The 20,284-nt window shown below is 39.7% G+C and overlaps 1 protein-coding gene across 4 annotated transcripts in view; it reads right to left on the bottom strand.

Annotated features, from left to right (window-relative positions):
* Window positions 1–19,716, bottom strand: part of APH1B (aph-1 homolog B, gamma-secretase subunit) — a 77,711-nt gene extending 57,995 nt beyond the window's left edge. For 3 of the 4 annotated variants that reach the window (XM_027067449.2, XM_053223920.1, XM_027067448.2), the window contains exons 1-4: window positions 19,499–19,714; window positions 17,920–18,090; window positions 12,311–12,381; window positions 10,811–10,933 (exon numbers count right to left, since the gene is read on the bottom strand). In XM_027067449.2, the coding sequence (XP_026923250.1) occupies window positions 10,811–10,933; window positions 12,311–12,381; window positions 17,920–18,090; window positions 19,499–19,611 (478 nt within the window). In that variant the 5' untranslated portion in view covers window positions 19,612–19,714. Of the gene's footprint in view, window positions 1–10,810; window positions 10,934–12,310; window positions 12,382–17,919; window positions 18,091–19,498 lie in introns of all 4 variants that reach the window. The other variant, XM_027067452.2, reaches the window with a different exon arrangement.
* Between the last annotated feature and the right edge of the window lie 568 nt (window positions 19,717–20,284).

Genomic DNA, 20,284 nt, shown 5'->3' on the forward strand with positions numbered 1-20,284 from the left:
CTTGCTCCAGTAATAGCACTCAGAGTACTGAGGAAAACCACAGAGTACACCAGTGAAACATATTACAATATGAATGATTTCCCCAGAAATGATGCAATGCAGCGGCCCTGATGTGAACATTCTAGTTCTCTTTAGAAGAACCATGGAGAGGCAGGGGAGCAAACTGGCACCACTGATCCCAGCAGTGAAGAGCATCCTTGGTGACGAGAAGTAGGCACAGAACAGATCAGCAAATGTCAGGACTCCCAGAACATGCTCCCAACACAGCAACGGAGCTCACAGGATCACACTGAGGTGACTGAGAAAGGCCAGACTGGTCAATAAAGCTGGAAACAGGGTGGGTTTTTTCCCCCCCTTTCAAACTTGTAAATAGTGAGGTAGTGGAAAAAATATATGTTCCTATGGGACTGAAGGAAAAAAAGATACTATGTCAGATGATATTCCAAAAATGTTACTTTTATCCAGCGCAAGTCATCTGCAGAGTAATATCCTGCTCATCATTGCTATGAAAAAATTCTCTGGGAATTTCTCTAGGAAGAAAAAGAAACTAAACACAAAAACACCAAAAATTAAAGGCAGTAGTGGATGAAGAAAATAAGGACTTGTTCACATGTAAAGAAGAAGAAACATGGCCTGAAGAAAAATGAGCAGCAGAAGCCAGTAGACTGCCTGAGCTGCATAGGGGTCAGCAGGGGCCAGCCACTCAGCCATGTGACAGAAAAGACATCAGTGTCTCAGAAAGTAGCCTGGAACATATCTGAAAGAGCCACCAAGTCTTAGAGCCACAGCCTGCGTCGTTCTTTCAGCCAAACTGTGAAGCAGCCTCCTGAGGTCCTTGTTTGCATACTGCCTAAAGACGGCTGTCGGTGCTCTGCATCCATGATAACGTATCACAAGCTGCTAGTCTCTAACAAGCCAAGGACATTCCAACAGTAGAGTTTCCCATTCTCTGTTACATGGACAGCTTGAAGGAAAGACTATTATGCTACTGATATAATGAAAACATAACGAAAAAATGTATGTGATGACAACACTGATGACATATTACTGCATCATAAGCACTGGCAGTTAGCTCTGATAATTTATTCTAAGAAATTAAGATTCTAATACATTCAGAAAAGAGTAGGAATTGCAGATTAATCTCCATTGTTAAAAACTTTCTCTGTATCATTAATAGATGTTAATCTATTAGTCTACCACTTTGTAATTGGTAAGACAGTCATTTGAGATAATGTTGCTTACAAAGAGCTTTCATTTAAAAGTCTAAACACCTGGGGGATCTGGGTGGCTGAGTTGGTTAAGCGTCCGACTTCAGCGCAGGTCATGATCTCACAGTTTATGAGTTTGAGCCCCACATCGGGCTCTGTGCTGACAGCTCGGAGCCTGGAGACTGCTTCAGATTTGTGTCTACCTCTCTCTGCTCCTCCCCTGTTCACGCGCTCTCTCTCTCTCTCAAAAATAAACAAACATTAACAAAAATAATAAAAGTCTAAACATGTAACAAACTGACACATTATAAGGATTATACTTAAAATATTATACGAAAAAAAGGAAACTCACTGGGTTATAAGAGTCATGTTCATTGGTCTAAAGGTCTCACTGACTGTGCTCTGGCTGATTCAGGTTGGGCTCAGCCGGGCAGCACTGCTACAGGCTGCTACAGCTGCATGCAAGTCTATGCGGGACACGTTCTCATGGCACATGACCAGAGTCCAAAGAGGCAGGCCCAACCATAAAGTGCTTTTTTGGCCTCTGACTTACCTTACATCCACTAATTAACCAACTCAAGTCACATTACTGCGTGTAACCTCAAGCGCAGAGAAGTACATCCTGGCCACGACAGGCCATGCAAGGATGTGGATGCGTAATTCTATAACGGGAATGACAAATTGGGACAAATATTGAATCTCCTGTGTTCCTCTTACTTTTATTTTCCTTCAGGCTCAACGTTCCTCTTCCTTCAATCAGTCCCCATTAGACACAGCTTCTAGGTCTTTCACCATACTCACAATGTTCTTCTGTACCAATTTTAGTTCTTTAGTATTCCTGTTAAATCACAATGCTCAGAACTGAACATGATGATCTGACCTGTGCTGATTTCTCCTAGTGAGTGGGTACAAAGTTTAAGACCTTACCTAGATAGGAGCACTGCCAAGAAAATATAAATGAAATGATTTGGGGAAGTTTTAAGAATAAAATATTAGCTGCCCTTCTTACTGAGTACCAGTTAAAGACATTTTTCTTCTAAAGCATGAGAGACAATTCAGAGTAATAAACCCAGATTCCACATAAATTAGAGAAATTATCCTCCAAATCCTGTTTTTTAATTTCAAGAACCAAATTCTCTACCCTGATAAGAACGACTTTTTCTACCTTTATGCCATTTTACAGTTTATTCAATTATTTACTCTCTAAATTAATTTCATTTAATTCATTACAACTCGGAGCTAGGCATCATTTTTGTTCTTCTTGAAATATGAGGAAATTTTGTTTGGGGGATGGGAGGGGGGAAGGGTGGGTGATGGGTACTGAGGAGGGCACCTGTTGGGATAAGCATTGGGTGTTGTATGGAAACCAATTAAACAATCAATTTCGTATTTAAAATAAATAAATAAATAAATAAATAAAAGCCAAATATAAAAGAAAAAAAAAGAAAGATGAGGAAATTGAGGGTTAGACAGAAGTCCAGTACTTCCTTTACCCAATGAACAATGTCTTTCTTACCTCCAGGACAGTAGGGAAAAGACCTCTTCCCTCCACCTGGTACATTCTTCCCTGACAACCTCCTTCTTTTGCCTGCCTAGCTATTATTCATCTTTCAGTTTCTACTCAAATAGCACTTTCTCCATAAGCTGTGCCCAGCTTTCATTTTTTCCATCAATATTTGAGAAATACAGGACTCCACAAGGTGCTGGTGTGAACAAAACAGATATAGTCCTTGCGCTTAAAAGGCTTTGCATCCAGCTGGAGAGAAAGACATAAATAACTATACACGTGACCACTTAATAACAACTGCAGAAAGTACTAAAAAGACAAGCACAAGGTCAACTGAGCATGGGTCAGGGCTTGACTTTTGTGTGCTCATGGCTCTTCCTCATCGTAACATTTATCACACTTTACTACAATCAGCTGTTTGTCTTCATCCCCCACTAAGAGCGGAAGGCACAGACACCAATTAAGCTGTATTTTCATAGCTTGGTATAACTTCTGTTTGATAAAAATACTTAATATTCCTGTGTGGAATGAGTGATTAAATGATCAAATGGACTTGCCCAAAATACTAAATTAATGAGCCAGAAAAAGACTTGAACTTAGGACTCCAATTTCCATATTTTTGCCTCTATACAGCGTTACTAAGATGGTAATGACTCTAATAAAATTTAATGCTCGCCTGCTACACAACTATAAATAAAAATAATTAACTTAGAAATACATATCACTTATAAACTATGTCTACTTGTAATACAAAAATTTATGTACAAACAGGTATTATACAGTGTATCTCTGACACTAACATGGTGACCCCATAGGCCCTATTCTGATTACTACCTAGGCATGTGTAATGACATATGTTAAACTAACATATAAACTTACAGATTTAACTAACAAATTAAAAATGAGCTCATGGCAGGGTGCCTGCGTGGCTCAGTCAGTTAAAAAACTGACTCTTGGTTTTGGCTCAGGTCATGATCTCATGTTCGTGGGACTGAGCTCCATGCTCAGCGCAGAGCCCGTTGGGGATTCTCTCTCTCCCTCTGTCTCTGCCCATCACCCGCTCGCACATGTTTTCACTCTCTTTCAAAAATAAATAAACTTAAAAAAAATGAGCTTATGCCTAAATAAGTGGTTATGATAGCAATTATAAATAACATATACAACAAACACAAAATATATACAAATCTGAGGTTATTATTTTAAAATGCAATGAATTATCCCTAGGTATTTTATGCTTCTTGGTGCAATTGTGAATGGGATCAGTTTCTTTATTTGTCTTTCTGTTGCTTCATTATTAGTGTATAAGAATGCAACTGATTTCTGTACATTGATTTTGTATCCTGCAACTTTGCTAAATTCATGTATCAGTTCTAGCAGACTTCTGGTGGAGTCTATCTGGAAAACAGTGTGGAGGTTCCTCAGAAAATTAAAAATAGACCTACCCTATGACCCAGCAATAGCACTGCTAGGAATTTACCCAAGGGATACAGGAGTACTGATGCATAGGGGCACTTGTACCCCAATGTTTATAGCAGCACTCTCAACAATAGCCAAATTATGGAAAGAGCCTAAATGTCCATCAGCTGATGAATGGATAAAAAAATTGTGGTTTATATACACAATGGAGTACTACATGGCAATGAGAAAGAATGAAATATGGCCCTTTGTAGCAACATGGATGGAAATGGAAAGTGTTATTATGCTAAGTGAAATAAGCCATACAGAGAAAGACAGATACCATATGGTTTCACTCTTATGTGGATCCTGAGAAACTTAACAGAAACCCATGGGGGAGGGGAAGGAAAAAAAAAAAAAGAGGTTAGAGTGGAAGAGAGCCAAAGCATAAGAGACTCTTAAAAACTGAGAACAAACTGAGGGTTGATGGGGGGTGGGAGGGTGGGGAGGGTGGGTGATGGGTATTGAGGAGGGCACCTTTTTGGGATGAGCACTGGGTGTTGTATGGAAACCAATTTGACAATAAACTTCATATATTGAAAAAAATGCAATGAAAATGTCTTTAATGCATAATTCAGAGTTTATGTTCCAAATAATGATGCTATAACAAATAAGAAACTCTTGCATATAATAAAATGACAGCTGTTCTTTATTTCTATAGGTCATATTCACAGCATGGTCAACCTGCCATCCTAACAGCCAGAGACATTAAAATACTTTATTTTCTTTGGAATATTGCATTTTCTCTTGCATTTATAGAAATTGCAAATACAATCCCCAAACTGCTAGCACATCTTTCTTTCACTTTCTTCCAAAAGAATCATCTTCAGGTAGTCTTATGAAAGGGAATTAGCACCATCTAGCGAAAGAAGCTGGCAGAAAAAGAAACTCCATTAGGAGAATGCTACGTGAACCAAAAGAAAACTGCTTAGGTAGCAGTATAATAGGCCAATTTCAGAAAATACAGAAAAGCGTAGCAGTAATACTCCCTCCTGATAATGTTTTGTTCATTTATACTAGACTCTAACAGACTTTAGCTATTAACGTTACATTTATTCTAAAAACCTAATGTTCATTATAATTCCTTTAAAAAACTGCCAGAAATGCTGTAATTATGGAATGCTTACGATGAAGAAAATTAGATTTGTTGGAGGTGCCTCTAAATAAGTCCAACCCATGAACTTGTAGCCAGATGTAATGGGCCCTGACTTAATCCCTGGAAAGAAGAGACCCTAGCAAGTCATACATGTTTGTATAAGGAAGATCAGTTTGGTGGCTGCCTGCATATAGGACAGATTCATATGAAATGTGTGCTGAGGAAAGACTAAGCAGTTGGGAGTTGATGGTAGTAATCTAGACAGGAGATACCAAGGCCTGGACTAAAATGAAGAACAAGAGTCTACTGGGTTTGGGGATCACTAAAACAGTCAGGATGACTAAATTACCTCAGCAGCTTGTTTTTATTTAAATTTCAGTTAACATACAGTGCAATCATAGTTTCAGGAGTAGAATTCAGGGATTCGTCACTTACATACAACACCCAGTGCTCATCACAAGTGCCCTCCTTAGTACCCATCACCCATCTAGCCCATCTCCCACCCACCTCCCTCAGGCAACCCTCAGTTTGTTCTCTATTGTTAAGAGTCCCTTGTGGTTTGTTTCCCTCTCTCCTCTCTTTTCCTCCTTCCCATATGTTCATCTGTTTTGTTTCTTAAATTCCACATATGAGTGAAATATATGGTATTTGTCTTTCTCTAACTTATTTCGCTTAGCATAATACATTCTAGCTCCACCCACATTGCTGCAAATGGCAAGATTTCATTCTTTTTGATGGCTGAGTAATATTCCTCTGTGTAAGGAATGTGGGCTCTTTCCATAGTTTGGCTACTGTTGTTAATGCTGCTATAACACTGGGGTGCATGTGCTACATTGAATCTGTATTTTTATATCCTTTGGGTAAATACCTAGTAGTGTGATTGCTGGATTGTAGGGAAGTTCTATTTTTAGTTTTTTGAGGAACCTCCATACTTGTGGCAGTTTTTAAAATTTGGGCATACCTTCCAATATCTGGTTCTACTGCTACCTTAAATTATATTAAAACAGTTATTCCTTTTTTTTTTTTTTTTTTTTAGTCTCATTTTCCCTGCCAGAGGGTAAGATCCTTGAGGACAGAAATTCCTTTAGTATAAGATGTTAAATATTTTTTTAATGTTTATTTATTTTGAGGGGGGAGGGGCAGAAAGAGGAGAGAGAGAATCCCAAACAGGCTCTGTGCTGTCAATGCAAAGCCCAATACGGGGCTCATTCCATGAACCATGAGATCATGACCTGAGCTGAAACCAAGAATTCAACACTTAACCAACAGAGCCATCCAGGCACCCCATAAGATGTTAAATAATTTTAAATTAATAGAACGTGTTTATGGGGGACACTTATTTTAATGATATAACTTGTGGAGAAAAAAATACAATGGAATTTTCTTAAAACTATTTTTAAAAGATTCTTCTTGAACATTTAAGATAAATTTTATATTATGTACATTATCAACTCTAAATGTATGATCATGGCAGCATGACAATTTTTACATGGTGGATGAAAAAGCAATTTGAAAGGAGGTGGTCCTTTTATACTGTATCTTTGAATAAAAAGGTCAACTCACCTCAACAAGATACTAGGAAATCAAATCGAGTAGTACATTAAAAGATTTATTCACCACAATCAACTGGGATTTATTCCTGGGCTGCAAGGGTGGCTCAATATTTGCAAACCAATCAATGTGATACATCACATTAATAAAAGGATAAGAACCATATGATCTATCTTCTCAACAGATGCAGAAAAAGCATGTGACAAAATATAGCATCCATTCTTGATAAAAACCTTCAACAAGGTAGGGATATACAGAACATATGTCAACATCATAAGGTCATATACAAAAAAACCACAGCTAATATCCTCAATGGGGAAAAACTGAGAGTTTTTCCTCTATGGTCATGAATAAGACAGGGATGTCCACTTTCACCAACACTATTTAACAAAGTATTGGAAGTCTTAGCCTCAGCCAAAAGAAATGAAAGACATCCAAATTGGCAAGGAAGAAGCCAAACTTGCAGATGACTTCATACTCTGTAGAAATCCTGAAAGATCCTACCAAAAAACTGCTACAACTAATAAATGAATTCAGCAAAGTTGCAGATATAACATCCACGTACAGAAATCTGTTGCATTTCTATACACCAACAATGAAGCAGCAGAAAAAGATATCAAAGAAACAATCCCATTTACAGCTGCACCAAAAACCATAAGATAACTAAGAATAAACTAACCAAAGAGGTAAAGGATCTGTACTCTGTAAACTATAGAACACTTATGAAAGAAACTGAAGAGAACACAAAGAAATGGAAAAACATTCCATGCTTATGGATCGAAAGAACAAACATTTTTAAAATGTCTATACTACCCCAAAGCAATCTACACATTAAATGCAATCCCTATCAAAATACCACAAGCATTTTTCACAGAGCTAGAACAAACAATCCTAAAATTTGTATGGAACCACAAAGACCCTGAATAGCTAAAGTAATCCTGAAAAAGAAAAGCAAAGCTGGAGGCATCATGATTTTGGACTTCAAGCTATGCTACAAAGCTGTAGTCATCAAGACAGCATGGTTCTGGCACAAAAACACACACACACAGATCAATGGAACAGAATAGAAAACCCAGAAATGGACCAAAACTATATGGGCAATTAATCTTCAACAAAGCAGGAAATAATATCCAATGGAGAAAAGACAGTCTCTTCAACAAATGATGTTGCAAAAACTAGACAGCAACATGAAGAATGAAACTGGACCAATTTCTTATACCATACACAAAAATTCAAAATGGATAAAAGACCTACATGTAAGACAGGAAACCATCAAAACCCTAGAGGAGAACACAGGCAGCAACCCCTCTGACCCACTTTTTATGAGACATGTCATCCGAGGCAAGGGAAACAAAAGCAAAAATGAACTATTGGGACCTCATCAAGATAAAAAGCTTCTGCACAGCCAAGGAAACAATCAAAACTAAAAGGCAACCAATGCAATAGGAAAGGATAGATATTTGCAAATGACATATCTGATGAAGGGTTAGTATCCAAAATCTATAAAGAACTTATCAAACTCAATATTCAAAAAACAAATAATCCAGTTAAGAAATGGGCAGAAGACATGAATAGACATTTTTCCAAAGAAGGCAGCCAGATGTCTAAAAGACACATGAAAAGATGCTCAACATTACTCATCATCAGGGAAATACAAATCAAAACCATGATGATACCACCTCCCACTCGTAAGAATGGCTAAAATTAACAATACAAGAAACAACAGATATTGATGAGGATGTGGAGAAAGGGGAACGAACATTCCAGCACCATTGGTAGGAATGCAAACTGTTGCAGCCACTCTGGAAAACAGTGTGGAGGTTCCTCAAAAAATTAGCAATAGATCTACCCTATGACCCAGCAATTGCACTGCTAGGAATTTACCCAAGGGATACAGGAGTGCTGATGCATAGGGGCACTTGTACCCCAATGTTTATAGCAGCACTTTCAACAACAGCCAAATTATGGAAAGAGCCTAAATGTCCATCAACTGATGAATGGACAAAGAAATTGTGGTTTATATACATAATGGAATACTACTTGGCAATGAGAAAGGATGAAATATGGCCTTTTGTAGCAATGTGGATGGAAATGGAGAGTGTTATGCTAAGTGAAATAAGTCATACAGAGAAAGACAGATAACACATGTTTTCACTCTTATGTGGATCCTGAGAAACTTGACAGAAGACCATGGGGGAGGGGAAGGGAAAAAAAAAAAAGTTAGAGAGGGAGAGAGCCAAACCATAAGAGACTCTCAAAAACTGAGAATAAACTAAGCGTTGATGGGGAGTGGGAGGGAAGGGAAAGTGGGTGATGGGCATTGAGGAGGGCACCTTTTGGGATGAGCACTGGGTGTTGTATGGAAACCAAGCTAACAATAAATTTCATAAAAAAAAAAATTCTGATTCAAAAGCACACATGCACCCCAATGTTCATAGCAGCGCTATCAACAACAGCCAAACTGTGTAAACAGGCCAAATGTTCATCGGCTGATAAATGGATAAAGAAAATGTGGTATGTATATACAATGGAATATAACTGAACCACCGGAAGGAATGAAATCTTGCCATTTGCAACAATATGGATGGAGCTAGAATGTATTATGCTTAGCGAAAAAAGAGAAGGACAATTAGCTCGCTCATATGTGGAATTTAAGAAAAAAACAGATGAACAAATGGAAGGGGGAAAAATAAAAGAAAAAAGAGAGATGGGAACAAACCATAAGAGACTCTTAATGATAGAGAACAAATTGAGGGTTGATGGATGGAGGTGGGTGAGGGATGAGCTAGATGGGTGACTGGTACTAAGGAGGGCACTTGTTGTGATGAGCACTGGGTGTTGTATGTAAGTGGTGAATCACTGAACCAATACTGCACTTGGAACCAATACTGCACTTTATGTTAACTAACTGAAATTTAAATAAAAATTTGAAAAGCAATAAAAAAAAAAAGGTCAACTTCTCTACTATCATTTTTTCCTCTCAATTTCTTTTTTCAAAGAAGGTCACATGATTTATTTTTAAATATTCAGAAGCAGGAAAACGATTAATTTCTTTTCAGATACATACATGAAGGTAAAACTTTCATGTTTTACCTTCAAAACAAAATACGTATATAAGTTAAAAAAAAAAAACAAAACCCTAGCTTTCAAACCCGGTTAACCTAGGGAATTAATAACACAAAGTCAAGGCAATAGTTACCTGTGGGGAAGAAACCATGAAAAACAAGGGATTCTAAGGTCCTATTAGTGTTCTAGTTCTTAAGGAAAAGGGAAGATTTGTTGTTAATCTCTAAATGATACAGGTATGTTTAAATATACATTGTAGACACATAAACATCACATTAAACAACCATTTTCCCCTCTCAATTTCAAAATCCAGTTATACTGCCTATCCCAAAAAGGGGCCAGGATGACTAATTAAAAACTACTGCTTATACTGAAAATAAATACAAACTAATAAAAATCAAAAAGCATATATCCTATAAAAATTCACTTACAATATATCAACTACATATCAACATTATTAGTACACAAAAATAAAAATAAATTTTATGTATGCTAAATTCCACCCTAAAATCCTAAATACCCTAACCAAATTTTTATTTTCCTAGGTCCTTTACTTCTTTTTTTTTAATGTTTGTTTATTTTTGAGAGAAAGAGAGAGCACACACACATGAGTGGAGGAGGGGCAAAGAGAGAGGGAGACACAGAATGTGAAGCAGGCTCCAGGCTCCTGTGCTATCAACACAGAGCCTGACGCAGGGCTTGAACCCACCAACTGTGAAATCATGATCTAAGCCCAAGTCAGACACTTAACTGACTGAGCCACCCAGGCGCCCCTCCTAGGTCCTTTCCTTCTGATGTCTAACAGTATTTTGCCTTCAAAAGGTATCACATAAATTTATATTCACTTGAATTCCTAAGCCAGGTAACTTCAATAAGGATGATCATTTAGACCAGAAGACTTGACATTCACAACTGGTAGGCACATACCTGAATTTAGGAAGAACTGAGGAGAGTCTCCATGAATGCCCACTGTGCCTGGTCCCAAGGAGTCAGAAAGGGTATTTACAAAGGAAAATACTCCACTCATGATTCCAAAACCCAAGCCAGAAACTAAACAGGAAGAAACACACTGTTAGACCCTTTTTATGTTATGATTTCTCTTCAAATCAAATTTCCAAGGATTAGAGAATATTATTTTTTAAAGGAGAAAAAGGACACATGCTATTGGAGAAGCTGTGGAGAAAGCTGGCTCAGAAAAGATGAGTGCTTGGCTAAATGATAAATAGAGCAAGAATGGTGTAAAAGAAGGGAAATAAACAGTGGAATGTAGCAGAGATATGAAAAGGAGAGAAAAAGATCTAGAAAGGCACAGAAACAATAGGCAAGACAGAGAAAGACACTATGCTGAAGTTCTGGCTTTGGTTTAGGTTAACAGGCTGTAGAACTAATTCTCAACCTTGACCACACATTACAAATATCTGTACCACTTTTAAAATTGAACAGATCTCTTCCCTTTTCTCATGCCAATTCTGTTTAATTATTCCAAAGTGGGTTTTAAACATGAATATATTTTAATGCCTCCCCAGTAACACTAATGTGCAGCCAGGGTTGGGAACTGGGAGCTTAGGACAAGGGAATCAACACAGATAAACTATGTACAGATTCCTCCTAACTCTGCCTCCTACCATTCGTGGGAGGGGGAGGCTAAGGAAAGGTGGAGGTAGGTCTTTGAAGATGAAAAGGTCAAAAACTAAGAGGTCAGAATGTTGAGCTGTCATTACTTTATCAATATCATTTTTAAAACGGGATGCCTGGAATGAAACAGTGTCTAGATTTGGTCTGCCAGGCATAGAGTAAGGGAGTTAATACTTCTCTTGTTTTGGTTAATGTTTCACATCTTGAAGTCTATAACTGTATTCATCTTTGCACACCTACGTCATAATGTATATAGTCAGCTCTCCAAAAATTAATAAGGTAAAATTAAATAAAGCTAAATAAAATGAAAAAAAAAAAAGTCTGAGGGTTCAAAACTGGAACTGATCTTGAGGGATGACTGGATTATAGAAAGTAATTCCTGGGTCAAACAAAGGTGATTCAACTTAGGGACCTAGATCCAGTCTTTAAAACATAATTCTGAAAGAAGACTATACAAGGGTATTAATTATTTAATATGAAAAGTCCTCCTACTATAGCCAAAGTCACGGTAACCATCCAGAGAAGAGAAACATCGCTTAGAAACTGTTAGAGTGTATACATATTAGAAACCCAAGTTTCAAATCTAGTTAATATTTAATGGACACACAGATCACCTGTAATTAGTTCTCTTCATATAATGGTCCTGAAAAGCTAGAAAAAGACACAATGTACACCAACAGGCCAAGGCAGTAATAAAATACTATTTAAAATCTACAAAGGCATAAAAGTAAAAATGGCTCTTATGCCAGGTATGGTTTTTTCTCTTAATGACAACATGCAGTTCCAACTTACCATAGGCCAGCAATCGCATAGAGGGTGCTGTCTCATCTGGGTTTATACTCCTCAAACCCTCATTGGCTTTTCTAAAATAAAACCATACAGACAATTTTTTAAAAGGAAAATACTATATCAGGAAAATACACAAGATATTTCAAAATCTAGATGCTTATTGAGGTTTCTAATCAGGTTATACTCTAAATCTAAAATCCATTTAAACAAAACTCAGAAAATTTTCAATTAACTTAATCGAAATTTACAACCAACATTTTGCCTTTTATCTGACTTTCATGTAGAAGAGAAAAAAATAAGAAAAATGTAAGTAAACAAGCCATCAAGGATTGGGTTTAGTAAGAAAAAAAGTATGGTTCTACTTTCTGAGCTCAGTAAATATTTAATTCAATATCCTATGGCATCTATCACTCTGAATTGTTTTCTCTTTCAAAAGTACTATATCTTCAATCCCAGTTTAGTGGTACTTTATACTATCTCCTGCCTGGGTTATAGTTATGTTGCTACCCTCCCTTCTACCTTCCACTTCATAGGACCTAAATTATACTCATCCTCCAAAGTCTCACTTACTCAGCAGTGTCTCAAAGAAACCACCTTTGCCAGTGACTGGTAATTGCTATTATCTCCTTACCCCCTTTTTTTAGTGCTTATTTTTGAGAGACAGTGTGAGTGGGGGAGGGGCAGAGAGAGAGGAAGACAGATAATCTGAAGCAGGGTCCAGCTGTCAGCACAAAGCCCTACGTGGGGTTTGAACTCACGAACCGTGAGATAATGCCTTGAGCCAAAGTTAGACATCCACTCACTGAGCCACTCAGTGAGGGATCTAGGTCCCTAAGGTGCTCTAGTTTCTTATTCTTAAATCCTAGAATACCCATGGTCTGAACTCTTATATGAGTACTTAACCTGGTCTTCGGATGATAAAAGTATTGAACATATTTGTTTCATATCCCAATCAGGCTTCAGATAAGAAATAATCAGAGGAGAATAAAATGCTGCCCTCAGAAAAGGAGATAAATGAATACCTAAATGAAACATTAAAATACTGCTCAATGAGAAATGATCTTCAGAGTGATCATATCTGTGCTGTGAACAATTCAGAAACTTACCGTGAGTCCCTGCTCCCATGCAGATGTATGTAGGAATGCAAGATGTGGCTGGTCTGTTCCACTACTGTCACTATTACTAACATTTGTTGGCTAGAAACTCTGCAACAATGATCCTGACTCCAAGGATATCTACATTATATTTACTATAAAGTATATTTGTTAAAGCAATAAAGAAACTGAACGTTTTAGACTGATTTCTTAGCAAATGCGGAAACAAAATGAGTTGGGTTAACTCTAAAAATAGAAAATTTAAATTAACCAAAACATACTTATATTCTGGGCATTGTGTTAATTTAAATTTCAAGGTACACATATTCAGTACAGCTGGCTTATTCATTACATAAATATAAATATCACGGATTTCTTTAAATTAAGGCAATGCGGGGACGCCTGGGTGGCTCAGTCGATTAAGCGTCTGACTTCAGCTCAGGTCATGATCTCACGGATTGTGAGTTCAAGCCCCGCGTTGGGGTCTTTTGCTGACAGCTCAGAGCCTGGAACCTGCTTCAATTCTGTGTCTCCCTCTCTCTCTGCCCCTTGCCTGCTCACACTGTTTCCCTCTCTAATATAAATAAACATAAAAAAAATTAAAAAAAAAAAGTAAATTAAGGCAATGCAGAATTCAACCAAAATAGCAATAAACATAATGAAAAAGGCCTTTTGCTTTTCCAGACTCAAGACAAACAATATGCGATTTCAGGGTACTCCATTTAGAAGCATTATTTGGTAGCAAGGACATTGACATTAAGTGCCTGTCACCATCTTTCTCTGGAGCAGTAACCAACTAAAATGATCAATTTTTCTAAATAAAATAAAATAACCTGTCACAAGAATGTTATTAAAGGCTAATTAAAGCTTAGAAAAAGGGGCACCTGGGTGGCTCAGTAGGTTAAGCATCTGACTTCAGCTCAGGTCATGATCTCAACAGTTCATGGGTTTGAGCCCTGAGTTGGGTTCCGTGCTGATTGCATGGAGCCTGCCTGGCATTCATTCTCTCTCTCTCCCTTTCTGTCCCTCCCTGACTCGTGCTTTCTCTCTCTCAAAATAAATAAATAAACTTAAAAAAATAATAAAGCTTAGAAAAAATGCTTAGAGACATATATGATAGTAATAATCTCTATCAACAAATGGACGTAAGAATACAACAGTATCATTAAATTTTGGAGGATCTGTTTAAATTGCTCAATAATGAATAAAAGATTTTTGCTATCTGGTATAGCAAAGTACTGCTAACACAAATATATTAAATATATAATTTCAAAAGTTTAATAAACTTCCTCATTCCACATTACAAATTTGTGACAGGAAAGGTCAATGGCATTAACAGTTCTCAATGCTAACATTAGGAAATGAAAAAGTAGTTTCCATATTCCTGATGGACAGCGTTTTTGACAGTTTTACTGAAGTGGAAAATTCTTTGTTTGCATTTATTACTATTTTCAAGAACATAAAAGAAAAAGTCCAATTTTTAAAATACAAACTTTGAAAAACTACTGATAAATCATGTTTTCTTTGTCTTCTTTTGTGTATGTGTAGTAAGAGACAAACAGTATCAAAAAATATGCATATAAACATTCCATTTTAGAAATTTTTAAAAATAGATTATGCCTTTTAAGAAACTATAATAAAGATTATCTCTTTTCTATAAATAGAAGATTTTCTAAAATTAGGAAATATTTATGGTATCAGCACTGTAAGACAGAATTGGATTAAATTACAAAAGGTTAACCCAAGCCAACATTTTTTTAATGTATATTTTAGGTAATGTATAGGCCCATAATTTGGATTTTTTAAAAAATTAATATAGGAAGAGCTATCACTTGTGGCCACATGCCAGTTTCTCAGGGTACAACTCTTTGCTAGGGTGAAAGTTATTATTCATTATTCAAGATGAAGTACTTTTCCTAAAGCCTGACCCATGAAATACAACTATGAGATTACAATAATTATTTTGATTCAATTTCATATATGTAAAAAAAAAAACAGTGCAAAATGTTCACATTTTAATCTTGGCACCAAATTCGGATAGCAAATATGTGATTAAGGCAGTACTTTAAAGTTGAGAACCCACTTTAACAGTGAAGATAGTTAAAATATCGACTGAACCAAAGTTCCTATATTTAAATACAGCATAGCATAAGACAACAACTTAAATGTATTTATATGTTAGTCATGAATAAAGTATCATAATCATTCTCAAACTTGTTTTAACACATAACTACATGACAGCCAATATGTCTAAAATGTGCTAGGAAGATATGGTACAATAATCCAAAGTTTCAGCAAAGATGCATTTTGCAATGGCAAATAAAGCCACCTATTATTTTTTAAACGTTTATTCATTTTTGAGAGACAGAGTGTGAGTGGGAGAGGGGCAAAGAGAGAAGGAAACAGAGAATCTGAAGCAGGCCCCAGGCTCTGAGCTGTCAGCATGGAGCCCAACATGGGACTCGAACCCAAGAACCGTGAGATCATGACCTGAGCCTAATTCAACCAACTGAGCCACTCAGGTGTCCTTAAAGGAACCTATTAATACAGGTTTGCCGTGTTACCTGGTTGCTAATTTTCAAAGGCCCTTTCAGAGGAGTAAACATGGTTTCCCCAGAGAGCCAAAGAGGCTTCACTGAACTTGGGGGCCTGAGAGCCATCAGACTGACCTGTAATTCCTTCCACATATGGCCCCACTCCCTCACTACCCTTATTAAAAATGGTAATGTTCAGCCTGCGGTCCTTTAGAAACATAGGACAGTGCAAAATAAAAGGTTGCATTCCAGGTAGACACCATGAAGAACGAAGGTGGTAACGAACGGCAGATTTAGCCACTCCAGGCAAGTTGGGTTACAGACCTAAAGCCCTAAGGGGTTATTAAGCCCATATCCCTACACTGTAAAATTGTTCAAAATTAACCTATTTCAAAATCAGGATCATCATGTGGAAAATGTAAAACTAACATGAGCCAATGATGTTGCTGACAGGAAAAAAACAGTGCAATCTGAGGCTGAGTTGTTCAGAGGACAGTGCCCAGTCAAGGGTGGGAAGGGCCACTGCTCGGTACCACTTCGACCACAGCAGAGTGCTGTGCTGGTCTTAAGCACAGGTAAACTCCAGGCACTAAAAACGGGGGTGTCTAGTGGCGTAAAGAACAGAGATGGAATAGGTTTGGAAGCCATATCTACGTCTTCTGAGGGCCAGGTGAAGAACTGAGGTATGGGTAGCCTTGTAAGAGACAAGACAACAACCATGTAACAAAGATTTCATTTGGCCATGTGGGGCAGAGGTCAGAAAGAGGGAGACTTTGTCTACCTTAATATATTCTAAAGTTAAAATTAAATTTTTGAATGAAAGTAACTGCTGCATACCAGAAACATCCACAGGTGAATAGATGGTCCATCTGTTAAGGGTACTGTACTCCTGTGGAAACTGAAAAGTAATTGTCGGTATTTTGTTTTTGCTCTTTAATATTTCCAGAAACTAGGGGAAATATCATTTTTAAACCTGTTCTAAGATAGAACTTTTGCTTCTAAGCAGTAGCTTCCTGGGTTTGTTATTTGTAATTAAAACAGCTTCAGTGTTAAATTTCAATATCTGTTATTAAAAGCAACAAGTAAAAAAAATAGAGAAGGCCTGGCATAGTGGCAAGAACAAATTATCAGAAGCCTATTACAAGAGATGTCGTTGAGGCTCTGTCTTGGGTTTCATCTATGAAATTCGTGGAACGCCTTAATCATCTCATTTGCAGAAATAAAAAGAGCACACATCACTTTATTAATTCTTACTACATAATCAAAGTCAACCTCATGACTGCCTGAAAGAAAACATGGTCCCAAGATCAAGCTGTGTTTCAAATCAGCGGTTTCATGTGAGGTCTTCATGGGTCCTACAGACAACCTATGACCAAAAAATGAAACTCAAGACAATGGCTTCTTTTTAAATCTATTTTTCTATTATAGATATGAAATGCCATGAAATATCACAAAATAAACCCCAGTTTTCCCCTAATGCATTTAAAACAGTGGTAGGCATAATCTCCACAAGAATTATTTATTTTAAGTGGCAGCAAAAAGAAGCACACAGAAATTCTAACCTGGAACAGTTTTTCTTGTTGTTTCAATAACTCTTTCTCTGGCTTATTTTTCTGTAAGACACTTATTTTCTTCTAACATACAATGTACCTTCCTGTTCATTCATTTGTCATCTCTTTCCACTATAAAATAACCTCTGTGAAGACAGAAACTGTCTTTTACTCAGGATGTATCATTCCCAGTGCACAGGATAGTGCCTGGCACTAATTCTGAAGAAGTATTTTTGGAATGAGTGAATGAATGGAGTTAAAATACTCAGTTAAAATATTCAGTATTTTCAGGCTGAACATGTACAATTCCTTGACTTTCAACTCTGTTAGGAAGACACGGACCCTCAAACACCACACTATATTAACATTTTCAAACTACTAAATCATAATTCAAGTATAAATGCAAAGAAAGGTAAAGCAAACACTTAACTTACTTCAAAAGTTTATAATATGCAAATCGAAACATTTCTTGGACAAGGACAGAGACTAACACTCCCAAGATCAGCAGATATTTCTGTATTGGTCCATCTTTGTTGTCAGTAATGGTTCTTGCCATGAACCAAAAAAGGGACGAAAACAGCAGAGATACCAACCAGAAAAAAGCTCTGAAAATTAGAGGGGGGGAAAAAGGTTAAGTGAACAGGATTAATAAAGACTTAAAAGTGAAAAAAAAAAAAAACAACCCCTACTTGAAAAGGAACAGATTTCCTGACTCCTTAACAAGGGGGGGGGGGGGGGGAAGTCCTCATAAAGTGATGCTTGGATCAACTGTTCTTCATCACTGGTTCGTTTTCCCCAGGGAGACGAACATGCCCTCCAAGAGGAATGTGAGCTTTTTCCTAACTTTTTTTTTTCAGCGACTCTGCTATTTCTAAGTACATCTGCAGACTACTTGCCAAGGGCCGTTTAGCTAGAAACTTGGTTATTTGCTACTCTTCCTAATTAAGGCTTTGCCCAGTGATGTGTAAGTATGAGCCTTTTCCAGAAAAACGTCTACATCTCTATTAACACAGTGATTAGTATAAAATTCAGAGGTTGGAAACCGCTGATGGTTGAAAATCTAAATCAGTTTTCCAGTCCCGCTTTTGCAACATACCTGCGGATTTTAAATGATTATAACCAGCTTTACAAACCTTTTGCCCAAATCTCTATTGTGTTTAAAAGGACACCTGTGATGCAGCACTTTCACTACAGCTGCGAGAGGTGAAACAGCTCAGAGAAGGTGGGAATCACTGGCCTACCAAGGCTGTTTCTCCTGGTACTGAGACTCAAGGGAGGAGGGGGACGTGGGGAGCCCCGGGAAGGCTGCAGGACAGGTGAGAACCGGGATTATGACCACCTTCGCCACCAGAGTTCAGTATTTACCAAGCTCCTGCCAGGAGATGCACTGACAGGTGCGTCGGTGTTTTCACAGGTTTCCAGCCTTTGGCTGTCCTTCTGGGGAGCATTAAGGAAGAAAATCCATAGCCCGAATCCCCCCCTCCCCCAGACATTCCGAAGTGGCTGATCCGGGGTAGGGGGTAGGCATGCGTATGTTTTAAAAGCACCTAAGCCCCAGGTGCTAATGTGCTCTTAACCCCTTCGGGATTACAGATGCTTGTGAGAATCTGAGGGAAACTAGAGACCCCCCCCCCCCTCAAGAAATATAAAAGGTGAATATGTGAACTTACCCACAATTTTTTCATGCAATTTTAATGGGTTCACGACTCACTAAAGCCCACCCATGGACCCTCGGCAAAAACTCAGGAGCCAAGCATCAGGGTTTTCTGAGACCCAGTGTGAGCTCCTTCCCCAGAGCCCCCACTGTGGGGTCCCGGGGCTCCTGTTCTTTTCCCGCCGACCCTCGGAGGACGAGGAGTACTAGGGGACCGGGGTCCCGGCTCAACCCTCCCAACCTTTCTCCCCTCCAAGCCCAACAAGATCGAGCCGTTTGGTGCGGACGCCGGGGGTCGCCGGTATCTCCGGCGGGGGAGGGGAGCCCCGGGCCTGGGTTTCCCGGCGCAACCGCCTCACCCGATGATGAGGAAGATGACGCGCAACGGCTCAGTGGCGATGGTGAAGATGTAGAGGGCCAGCGCAGGCCCGAAGGCAATGAAGGCGCAGCCGAAGAACACGGCCGCCGTCATGGCGACCGCGGAAGCCGGCCCGGAGGCCTGGCGGGGACTCGAAGTACGCCAGGCGCCGACAGAGCTCAGCGCCGCGCGGGGGCGGGAGCAGGGCGCGACGGCGGGGGCTGGAGGCGGGGCGCGGCCGAGGGGGCTGGAGGCGGGACGGAGGCGGGGCGCTGCGGAGGGGCTGGAGGCGGGAAGGGGGCGGGGCGCGGCGGAGGGGCTGGAGGCGGGGAGGGGGCGGGGCGCGGCGGAGGGGGGGCTGGAGGCGGGACGGGGGCGGGGCGCGGCGGAGGGGGGCTGGAGGCGGGACGGGGGCGGGGCGCGGCGGAGGGGGCTCGAGGCGGGGCGGGAGCAGGGCGCGACGGAGGGGGCTCGAGGCGGGGCGCGGCGGAGGGGGCTGGAGGCGGGGCGCGGCGGAGGGGTCTGGAGGCGGGGCGGGAGCAAAGCGAGACCGCGGGGGCTCGAGGCAGGGTGCGGCGGAGGGGGCTGGAGGCGGGGCGGGAGCAGGGTGCAAAGGTGGGGGGCTGGAGGCGGGACGGGGGCGGGCGCGGCGGAGGGCTGGAGGTGGGGCGCGGCGGAAGGGGCTGGAGGCGGGGCGGGAGCAGGGCGCGACGACGGGGGCTGGAGGCGGGGCGGAGGGGCGGGACGCGACGGAGGGGGCTGGAGGCGGGGCGGGGCGCGGCGGAGG

This window comes from Acinonyx jubatus, chromosome B3 (genome assembly GCF_027475565.1).
Source record: "Acinonyx jubatus isolate Ajub_Pintada_27869175 chromosome B3, VMU_Ajub_asm_v1.0, whole genome shotgun sequence".
Classification (NCBI taxonomy): domain Eukaryota; kingdom Metazoa; phylum Chordata; class Mammalia; order Carnivora; family Felidae; genus Acinonyx; species Acinonyx jubatus.